Source organism: Leishmania braziliensis, chromosome 33, assembly GCF_000002845.2.
Source record: "Leishmania braziliensis MHOM/BR/75/M2904 complete genome, chromosome 33".
Classification (NCBI taxonomy): Eukaryota; Euglenozoa; class Kinetoplastea; order Trypanosomatida; family Trypanosomatidae; genus Leishmania; species Leishmania braziliensis.
The window spans coordinates 1,051,451-1,062,810 of record NC_009325.2 but is presented as its reverse complement, the minus strand read 5'-3'; the positions used below and the strand labels follow the sequence as shown (position 1 = coordinate 1,062,810).

Here is an 11,360-nt window from a genome sequence, read left to right as displayed (position 1 = left end):
TTGGGGGGGGGGGGGCGAGAGACACCAAAAGAGGGAACACAAGAAAAGGAAAGGAGAACAGAAGGAATCAAGCTGTACAAGCACAGGCGCAGCAATACATGTACACGTACAATCACCTCTCCTCAGAACAAGATAAGGACGAGTCACGGTGGAGAGAAGAAGGGAGTCGAGTGCATCGAGAAAGAGAGAGAGAGAGAGAGAGAGGGAAAGAGAGAGAAATGAACGACAAGCGAGTTGAGAAGAATCGACCCTTCACCCGATGAGAGACGGAGGGGGGAGGCGAACACAAAAGAGAAATGCAGCGATGACTATATAGCGACGAAAAATGCGATGAACTACTCTACTACAATCAAAACATCGACAACGACAACGATGCGATGCAAGACGGAGAGCTGAGCAGGGGAGAGAGTACGGCATAGGGCGTAAGACCAAAGAATAAAAGGAGACCGAAGGAGAGCCTGCGCCACATGCGACGGAAACTAGAAAAAATCGGCATCAGCAGCTGCTACTGAAGCAACGTGTGTGTGTGTGCAGGAATGCATAGCGTAGGGTCGAGGAAAGTAAACTGAGCTTCACCTCATCCCAGCCCCGCCCTCCCTACCCTGCGTGGCACACCCTCCCTTCAGCTTCTGACCCCTCCATCCACCTGCCCCCTCCCCTACCGACTCCTCTTCCAGTTGGCTCCTATGACAGCACCTCCACCCATGCGAGGTGTACACTAATTACAATCCATCATCTTTACAGCTCACGACGGAAGCATCCCACCCCTCGACACGCGCACGCACCGAGAGAGAGAGAAAAAAAAAGACAGACAGGCACACTCGTACGTAAAAATCTGGTGCGCCGATATGAAGTAGAGAAACAAAGGAGAAGTAGTGCTGAGTACAGTAAGAGAAGACGACGTACATTTTTTTTTTTAAAGCGCGTCCGCATACACGCGCAAGCACACACATGTGCTTAGCGCCGGCTGGGCCGCACCGCCGAGGGAGACGGCGATATTGTGCCGGCACAGTCGATCATTTCGGTCCGGCGGCCAGCCACGGAGGACAGCTCTGGTACTGCCGAACCACGCAGCGTCAACACCGAAGCCTGGGTGCTGGGACTCGCACTGTTCGGCCCATCAAAAGCGTTGCCTACCCCCTCGCCGAACTCCAAAGAGGAGATCCTGTCATCCATGTGGCGCAGCAACGGCGAGATAAAGCGCTGAATCAAGACAGAATTGTGGTTGATAACTGACTCGCGCTGAATACTCATGGCACGCGTTTTGGTTGGCGCACACGCAGTGGGAGTCGGGTGCGTGCTCGCATTCACGAACGCCTTAGGTGTCGCTCCACACTTGATCTCGTACGCTGCCTGCTCCAGAACCGTCTCGGCGGTCATGTAGAGGTCATGCAGAGTTGGCGTGCGAGCAGCAATACCCTCCAACAGACCGCCTACAAGAAGCCCGATCGAGCAGAAGCTGACAGGCTCGGCGTAGGCAGCGTAAAGAGCTTCCGTTGGTCGCGTTGGCGCCGGCGCCACCCCCACCTTAGCATCCATACGCTTCAGCTCCATTGCCGCAGGTGGCAGTATGCACAGGTGCGGCACATGATTCTTGTCCACCACAGAGCTGGCATTTCCGTCGTCAAAGGCGACGTAGACCATCTGGGCAAGAGGCACAGCGCTCACCTCGGACACGCGGCACGCAAAGCAGGGGAGAAGGCCCCTCGCCTCTACTTCAAACAGCGCTGCCAAAGCACGACGCGCGAGGTGGTAGCGAGAGAAGCTACCACCCCGCGCCGGCTGCGCGTCAGACATGGTGGCTAGCGTGGGTGACTCACACCGACTCGTCTCCGCAGCCGCTGACATGCGAGGTAGACGATAGTGCATCGTGATGAAGGTCACACCACTGGTCACTGCATGAAGCGGCATGCCAATGGACTCAATGTAGAGAAAATGAGCGGCGCTCTGTTTGTTGCACGGCACCGGACCCGTCTCCTCACCGTCCACAGCGGTCGCGTGAAACAGGAGACCGCCACTCGAAGCAGCCGAGGGATCCACCTGGAACCATATAGCGTCCACCACAGAACCCCACCGCTGCTGTTCCACCGGGTTGGTCACGTCTGCCACAATCTTAGCGTTGTCCACGCTGTCTGGCATGTGCACTGCAACAGGTACCTCGGCACTGGAGGAGCGTTGCGCATTACGGATAGAACACAGCCTCGCCACCTCCTGCACCACGGCGCAGAGTGCCGCAGTCGTGGACCTCATGCGAGAGAAAGCCCTCTTGCGATTTACCAGGGCGAGCAGGGCCTCTTCTGCGCTGAGCATACCCTTGGCCACGTCTGCAGCGCTCCAATCGTGGCGAAGTAACTTGACGAGAGTGTAGCGCACGCATGCTGTCAGCCAGGCGCGGTCGACGCCGCCGCCCTTCTCGGCAGTGGTCGCAGAACCGTTGCACACCGCCTCATTGGCGTGGATGAGGAGAGCGTAAAAGGCGTTCGCCACGTCGTTGCCCGTCACCTGCCGGGCTGCAAGAGGCCCAGGGGGTGAAGAAAGATCCACGTGCTGACCTACAGTGTTTGCCGCCGCAGCCCTCGCAGGCGCTGCAGCGCCGGTTACGGATGGGAAAGCGGCACTGTTGTTCAGGTCACATCCTGGTGCACCTAGATTTCGGACGAAAGGTTTTGAAGCCTCTCTGGCGGAGGTGTTGCTCCTCAACCCAACTGATTCACTCGGCACCTTCTCTAGCGGGCGGTAATAGCGCATCATCTCCTCAGTCGGTGGCACAAAGTGGCTGTGCCTGCCCTCGGTACCGTACTGGTCGTGAGTGCTGAGCATCGGCCACCCAATACCACCACTGCGCTTCGACAGCGCAATCATCAACTGATCGTGAGTGTCGTAGCCGCGCAGCTTTAGCCACGAATCGTAGTGCTCCATGAATTCGGCAACGAGATTCATCTGGTGCGACATGAGACTCATATCGCTCAGCACACAACCGTAAACGGCGATCTGAGCGGCACGAATGCGCTCGCGCTCGGCTGCTGACACGCCAAAGCACTCGCCACGCTGCTGACGCTCGCGGATCGTATTCATGAGTGCTTTTATCATATCCTGCTCGGCGGAAACAGCATGGAGAGTCTCTTTGGTAAGACTCGCAGTATCCATCACGCTAACGGCCGACTCGCTCCGAGGGAAAAGGGCACCGCTGTCCTGCAAGCAGCTCTGGGCTGAACTCTGCTGGTTTGACAGTAACCCGCAGCTGGTGCTGTCGGGGCCAGACTTCAGTGTCATCGTGTGTGCGCTGTTGGCTTTGTTAAGCATCAAAGTATGGTTAAGCAGCAGCATCATGTGCTCCGACTGGTTGAAGAACTCTTGGTACATGTACTTCTCCTCTGAAGTGAGGTAGCAACTCGTCGCAGCTGTCACCGCAATTGCCGGCACGTTTTCACGAAAAATACGGCTAACTGATCGCAGACGGCGACGCTCCTGCGCCACGACTGCCTGTCGTTCGCTGTCCAGGAGGGAGACGGCGTCAGCAAAGGGGTGTGCTTGCAGACACGCATCCATCTCCTCCGTCGTCTGCGGCAAGCCTTTGTCATCCTCGGTGAGCACGTACTCGAGCTGCTCCTTGCAGTTCCACAGGTGACTGATCGAGTGGGAGAGAACCCAGCGGTAGAACCACTTCAGCGACGATACCTCCCAAGCCACCTCGGCGTAGGTTCTGTTATGGGCAAAAAAGTCAAGCACCTGCGACGCCGACAGCGGTGTGTCGCCGCGGCCGTGATGCTTCTGGTAGCATTGTAAGTCCTCCTGCACCTGCAGCACGCGCTGCTTCAGCGAGTCGATCTCTCCTTCGACGTTGTACGGCACTGGCGGCGGAACGTACGATGGCGGCGCCTCCTCGCAAAGAATGAAGGGGTAGTTAGGTGACTTGAGCACGCTCAACGTATGCGCGTCCACGGTGCGGTGAGCCTCAACCGCCGTGACGTCCTTCACGATACCCTGGCCTACCTTGGGTTCGACGATGTAGGCATCGTGCAGTCCGTGGCGCAGTTGCTGCAAAGTCTCCACCTCTTGCTGCAGTTCCTGCGTGTGCGGCACAAGTGTCATTCTCCTCTGCGTCTCGTTTCCTTCACTTTCTCCAGTTCTACCCAACCTAGTGCTTTGAGGAGTCGTATAAGGTGAAACGGGAGGGGGGGGACCGGTATGTAGCTGTGTTGATGTAAACTCTGTAACATTGAAGCGTTGCCCGCCGGTTTGCTGGCTTGCACATGAAATGGGAGAGAGAACGTGCGAGGACACGGCAGAAAAGAGGGAAGCACGATTATGAGAAACAGCAGGCGTTTATTGGAAGAGCAAGTCGAGGTCAAAGGACGCACACACGTACTAAACGCAGAAATGGGTTACAGTGGAGCGCTGCCAGAAGAAGCATCTGGGGCAGTGAGCATGTTTGTGGGGGGCAGAGGACTTGCTGCCGCGGTGGCGAGAAACGTCAGTGGCGCGCATGACTAGTGGGAGTCGTAAAGGGGGGGAACAGCGCCTGTATGCAGGCACCAAGTCACTTTAATGTGGGTTGAGGCCGTTGTGAATCGAGGGCAAAAGTTGCCTCTACGTTTGTGCCCTACTGCGCACCGATGCAGCCATGCACGTGCCAGTGCTTAAGTGCGGCGGAGAATATATGTACTCGTGTGGGGTTCATGCGTCATGCACATGCAGAGAGAGGAGAGGAAGAAGCGGCAGAAAGTCCCCTCTTGAGCGCCGTGTCCGTTTAAAAGGGATTTCAGCCACCTCGTCGAAAGCCACCACCACCGTGCCGTTGACCACCAACACCGCCACTGCGGCTGCGGCCTCGCCCAGTGCGGCCTCCACCACCCCCGCCGGCGCCACCGCGTGACGGTGGCGCGTGTGCATTTGGACCTCCGCCAAGAACAGAGGAGTTCACTGCGTTGCCTCGCGAGGACGGCTGGCAAGGCGTTGGCGTCAGCTGCTGATTCTGTTGGCCACCGCCGCTACCACGGCCACGGTTGGCGTGGCCGCTACGTGGCACCGATAAAGACGGCATTACAGGGGCGGTCGCCTTCGACACGGCAAAGGACGACGGTGCTGAAGCGCCAAAGACAGTAGACGCCGACTTACTGCTGTCAATACGATTGCCACTAGCGGTACTATCTCGCCGGAGCACAGAAAGTTCACTTTGACCAAGAACCCCACCGCCGCCGGTATCGCCAGTCGGAGGTCCCTGCAGCACGGCGCTGCTGCTCCAATGGGGGAGACGAGACACCTCCGCAGTAGCAGCGCCGTCACTGCGGGGGTGACGCCCGTCAAAACTTCCCAAAACCGAGTCGACGGCGCTCGGAGAAAGTCCACTGGCACCGCCACGCGGCAGCGCGCCACCAGACGTGGGGGCATACACGTTTGCTGCCAAAACACCGGCGTCGTCCCCTCCCGAGGGTCGTGACGGAAAAGGCAGCCAGCCGAAGGGGTGCGTAGATGAGAAGAGTGGACCGCCATCGTCCGCGAAGGCAGACCCATCCAGCCCTACCCCACTGCGGTCGTTGCCGAGAAAAATAGGCCCCTGTCCACTCCCTGGGACCACATTTGATGCAAGAAAGAAGCCGCTACCGGCCGACGGGTTACATGGCTCACTGCCTCCCCCTTGACCTTCGAACGGAGCACGGGTAGGAGGAAGGGCTTTGTTGCCAACCACGTCCGGCGCTTGGAGATGCATCAACGAGGGCTGCGGCGGCGATGACGCGCCAGTATTACCGTGTAAAGAGGGTTGAGGAAAGCCCCAGTGGGGGTTATTATATCCGAGCGGCTGCGTCGGGGGGCCAACGGTAGGGCGCACATCTGACTGCAAGACGGCCAAGCCGCTTGATGTGCGTGTCGAGTGGGGCGCTAGCGCCATGGGATTGCTATGGCTCGGCGCCGGTGCCTGGTGCATTGGTAGGCCCTGCATCTGGCTTGGCAGGGTTGACGGATGCGGCGAGGAGTGTGGGCCTCTGCCACCTTGAGACTGTTGCTGTTGCTTCTGCCGGGCAGGCCCTTTACTTGCACTCGCCCGGGTAGCCGGAGCACGCACCACCGGTGCAGAAGACGTAGTAGTAGTTGTGGCGGCGGCGGCGGCAGTGCTTACCGCGGCAGCCTTTGCCTCAGCAAGCCGCTGTGCCTCCACCGCTTTCTCTCTCTCCCGCTGCAGCTGCAGCTGCTCCTCCTGAGCGGCATTACGCATGCCCTGCAGGTACTGCGCTACACGAGAGCGGTCTAGATCGCAGAGGGTATGGCATGAATCAGCGTTGGTGCTGACAGAGGCGGTGTTCACAAGGAAAGCCAAATCATCAGTAGTGGCGGTGCAGTCTGCAGCACGAGACCGCAACGTCGGATAGACGGTGGTTGTGAATTCGTGCAGCGCATGAGGAATGGCTTCGCGCTGCAGCGCACGTCGAAGGCGTGACGCGTTAGAGCTGCTCTCACGTACGATATCGTCTGCGCAACGCTCCTCCATAGTTTTCAGGAAGGCCCGCACCGCCGCGGAGGCCTCCTTTCCTCGCGCATCTTCGCTGTCAGGAGCGGAGAGGGTGCTTTTTAGTCCCGCTCCGCTGCTGGCAACGACGCTTTGGGATGCCGAGATGCCCGAAAACCGCAACAGCGACTGCAGTCCCTCACGCAGTAGCGTACGCGCATCACCAGACCTCGCTGCACTGCCCGCCTCAGCCGCCACTTGGTCGTTTGCAAAGTAGCGGTGCAGCGAACGATTAGCCAAGTGCAAGGCACTCTCCACCGTTCGGCTGAGTAAAGTTGTGTTGGCATTGCAGAGGGGAGCGCCCATCGTGACGCCAAGCTCCTCCAAAGTTCCCAGCGCGTCCCACTTCGCCTTCTCTATAACCCTTGTCGCTGCTGTGTTGATCACGCTGCCGTCACTGCACTTACCGTCGGAAGCGGCGGCGGAGCTCCTGCTGCCCTCCCCTGTCCCCTCTTCCGTGATCTGCGACGGCATCAGCTGCCGCTCAAGGGTGCGCAAGTACTGCTCCATGATACCGTCTGCGCTCTCTGTGTGCACTGGATGCAGCGTCTCTGAGGTCAGCCATGTTCGCCACAGGGGGTGCCGCAGGTACTCGCCCGGTCGCGCGCGCTCCCACTCCTCGCTAAGTCGCCACGTCGTAATGAGACGCTCTACTTCAGGAAGCAAAAAACGCAAGACGAGAATAACTCGAGAAGAGTGCCTTTCCGAGTCCTCGCAGGTCTGGTCCTCTCTCTTTGAGGGTGAGGGGTCTTGAGGTGGGAGAAACCGCGCCTCACCATCGACACTGACCCCACCTTCTGACTTGTGTGCGTTGCATTTCGTTTGGTCGCCCGATGTCGTCATAGAGGTGGAGGTGCTGTTAGGGAGATCCGCCGTCCTCTCATCGGGTACTGTGTCACCGTCTTCACCTGTCACCCATGTGAAGTCCATAAAGCGCTCCGGTGCCGCAAGGGCTGTTGCGTCGATGGCGTCGGTCAGGAACAGGCGATACCATGGGCAGCTATCATGGTGACCTTTGCCGGAAGTGCTACTGAGTTGATGTTGTAGCTGCTGCTGACTGTCCCTCTGCAATGTTGGGCGCCGAGAGAAGGTTATTGTGATGGTGGTGACAGAGTGCGTTGTTCTTGTGACAACCTTGGTCGTTGTGGTCGCCGCGGTTGTTCGGCAAAAGCCAGAGGCTGCCGCAGCAGCAGTTCCAGCTGCTGCGGCGGCGGCAACAACACGTGCAGTCGCCTCCGCCTGCACCAGTGCAACCCCGCTGCACATTTGTGTGCTTTGCTCACCAAGCGCCTCCACATCACTGCAGGAAGCAGCCTCTAAATTCTCCTCCCCGGCCGTCTCCTCATTGCCGCTGATGCTGCTGCCCACTTCATTGCTCACACACACGTTGTCGTCTTCGACGCCTCCGTTGCTACCTCGGTCAACAGACGACGACAGCGTAGCGCTCACGGCACAGTCTCCCTCCTCGTACTCCTGTGAGGACACACCTTTCTCAAGTCTGCTACCGTAGTTCTTAGCGATGTCACTCTGATCATCCGAAGCGTTCTCGAGCTCAGTAGTAGTAGCAGCAGCAGCAACAACAGCCTCGTCCTTCATCTTGCCGTACTGCTGACTGCAGTTGGCGCTGAGAAGCGGCGCTTCCACCTCGGCAACGACACCCAGAACGTCTTTGCTCCCACCGTCACCGCCATCACCACTACCAGACTCCACGGAAGCACCCACCACTCCGTGAAGCTGCAAGGCATCACCCTTTTCGTCAACAACACACTGCAGTTCTTTACGAAGTGCCTCTGCAGTGGAGAAACTAGCAGCGCAGCTAGCAATGTGGGAACCCTCCAAGGTACTTGCCGTGGTGATTGTGGTTGTCGTGGTCCTCGTGACTCTCTCGCGCACGGCCACAATGGCAGGGCCGTGGGCACAGAAATGGCACCGCGCACGCCATCCAAGAAGTTTCGCCGCGTCCTCGACAGATATCAGCTCCGACTGCGTCGCCGTCTCTGTATGCATGTGACGCCCCACTTCTGTGTCATCAGCAGAGGATTGAATCGTCGATGGGCTCTTCCACTGCGATGTTTCCTGGGGAGAAGGCTGGTGACTTCCCGCGCCAACGGTGGTTTCTTCATCTCGGAAGTCCGCCTCGTTACCGCCAGCGTTCTCTGTGTCCGCCGAGTGCACGTCATCTGCAGGAACCACCGTGTACCCGTAGAGTGACATCAGCAATGCCATATAGCGTAGTACCTCCTTCCCCCTCATATCAGTCTCAGCGCAAGCGGCCTCGGTGCTTGCCTCTGGCCGAAGGCGCTTCTTTGAGGCGAAAAAGAGCTGTAGGATACGATCATTCACGTTGCTCCCCGTGTATCGCATCCTTGGCACAGCAGTGGAAGCTTCGCAGTGGACGGCAGAAAAGGCCGGGTCCAGAACAGCCATTGTCTCCTCCATCCGCTGCCGCACCACGCTCGGTGGGGAGCCTCGTGGAAGCAAGCAGCGTACCCGAGCTGGGGCATTGGTAGCCGCTTCAGAACCTAGTGAGCGAAGTGTCACCGCGGCACAGAAGGCGCGAACTGTTACCGACTCAGTGATGCACAGTGACGGGCTCCCTAGCAGGAGTTGCCGTGCACATGATACCGTGGTCTCGTCCGTTTCGCCACCCCGCTCGCCGAGGGCATGTCGGTCGCGCCACGTGCAGCCATCTCGGTGAGCGCGCGCTAGCAAGCCAGCTGTGATCTGATGCTGCCGCTCCAGCTGCGTAGACTGCACTGGTATCACGGTCGAGTTCTTGCTCTGAGTAGCTACACCCTTCGAACCCACATGGAATGGAAAGAGGCGGCCCACCTTCGCCAGTGTAACCCTCTCCTCTTCCGATAGGACGACCGTAGTGTTGCAACAAGGAGCACGCAGTACGAGATGCACAGTAGATGCTTCCACGGCATGAGATGAGGACGCCGTTGGCGTTGTGCCTCGCTCCCTCGCCGTGAAGTGAAGAGGGCGCAGATTGGAAGCCGCGAGGAGCGCCACCGCATAACTGCTTGATTGAAGCCAGTTGAAGAAGTCTTCAGATTCGTGCCACGCACTGTACGCATCCCTGAAAGACGTGAAGTCCAGAAATGTCTCCGTCGACCACGGTGTTGCCTCAGCGCGGACCGCTCTTTCCACCAAAGGTCCCGCATCGCTGACGGCGGTGTCTAGTGAAGTCATGATAACAAAAAAGGGGAGAAAACAAAAAAAGAGCAGCAGCAGCCACTGGCACAGGCACAGTACTACGGTGAGGCCTCGCCGCGCCCGCGGTGGGGTTGACAGAGCGTTGTCAGGGAAAGGCCCTGTGTAGAAGCGTTAACTCGCGTTTTGTTTGGCTAATGTGTTGAGGCTCCGTCTGCGTGGTTGGGTTTAGGGTCGTTTACTTATTGGCATGAAGTGAGAGAAAGGAAAATATAGCGCGCAGGTATCTCAAGTAAATGGGCTCACGCATCTGGCGCGGTTGAGGGTGCGCAGGATGTGTGTATTGGCAGCAGCAGATGAGTTCGCTGCCTCTACCAATACGCACAAATAGGACGAGAAGGAAAGAGAGGGGTTGCGCCACGCGTCCTGTGAACCCAAAGACCGCCGCTCACCACTCGACTTCGCACGTGTTTCCAGAAGAGCAGCCAACACAGGAAAGCTAAGTGAGATCGGGTGGGTGTAGGCTGGTAGACACCGCGAGAGGCACTTGATAGCCAAGCCCATTAGGGACGTCGCTGTAAACCGAGAAACGGTGGCACACACGATTGGGGTCATGCCAACGCACTCGAGTCAAACGCGGAGTGATTCAGCCTAGTGAAGAGCAGCTCCACTTCTTTGTGAGAGGTGTTTCAGATGTGCATTACGCAGGACAGCACAAAATCATAGGCGCACACAGGCACAGGCATACACACAGGCAAAAGAAAGGAGAAGGACGGGAGAGGCGGGGGCGACCACATCCGCCACTACCGAAACACCCGTCGTCCCCGTCGTGCTCCTCGAAAACGTTATGGTTAAGCTCTTTTTTTTTTTTTGGCCGCTTTGCCATGACAGGGACTCATGTACATAAGTCCTCCAAGCAGAGAGAGGTGCGCTGTGCGGCTGCTGTACCTTGCTCGCTGACGAGTTCGTCCCTCTTTCCACCCCTCCGCCCTGACAGTTTCTCTGCACACCCACAGGGAGAGGACAGAACCACGAACGAAAGAAACAAGCAAAGCGACACAAGAACAGAGCTCGAGAACAGGGTAAATGAATGCAAACACCATGAAATGCGAGAATGACAGAGAGGCACACACACGCGCGCGCGCACAGGGAGTCAGAGAAAACAGCGAGTGTGTGTGTGTGTGTGTGTGTGTGTTGGGCTACAAAAGAAATGGGGAAGAGAAAAACGAATGGAAGGAGGCGGGAAAAAACAAAAGTGGGGAGGGAGAGAGGGGGGGCACGCATACACGCATGGACAGGGTCCACACGGTTGCCGGTACTCGAAACCTCAATCACTCCTGCAGAGGGAGAGAAAGAGACGCACACCCACACAACAGCGCATCCAAGTAAGCGGACAGGTCATCCGCTTAAATGGCACGTACTCCCCTTCCTCACGGAACATCATTCCCTCCTCATGGCCTGTATTCCATTCACCGTACAGCGTAACTGAAAAGAAAACATACAAGGGTGGAAAAAAAAAAAAGAGAAAAATATATAAAGATGCTCACACTGATCCGACGAAGAGAAACAAACAAAGCGAAGCGTGAGGCTTGGAGGTGAGAGGTGATGCGTGTAGCTCAAGATCCCCATGCAGAGGCATGTACAGCACGACCAGAAAGTGGAGAGGAGGGGAGACACCTAGACAGGGGCTCGCTGCTAC

General features: G+C 57.8%; 2 protein-coding genes across 2 annotated transcripts; both read right to left on the bottom strand.

The window, feature by feature from the left end:
- Positions 1-957: 957 nt before the first annotated feature.
- LBRM_33_2730 (conserved hypothetical protein) lies at positions 958-4,092 on the bottom strand (the record flags this gene model as incomplete). Its single annotated transcript, XM_001567991.2, has 1 exon — positions 958-4,092. One exon carries the CDS (start codon positions 4,090-4,092, stop codon positions 958-960), a length of 3,135 nt encoding a protein of 1,044 aa, XP_001568041.2.
- Positions 4,093-4,762: 670 nt separating this feature from the next.
- On the bottom strand, positions 4,763-9,700 carry LBRM_33_2720 (conserved hypothetical protein; the record flags this gene model as incomplete). The annotated part of the gene is made up of 1 exon (XM_001567990.2): positions 4,763-9,700. One exon carries the CDS (start codon positions 9,698-9,700, stop codon positions 4,763-4,765), a length of 4,938 nt encoding a protein of 1,645 aa, XP_001568040.1.
- Between the last annotated feature and the right edge of the window lie 1,660 nt (positions 9,701-11,360).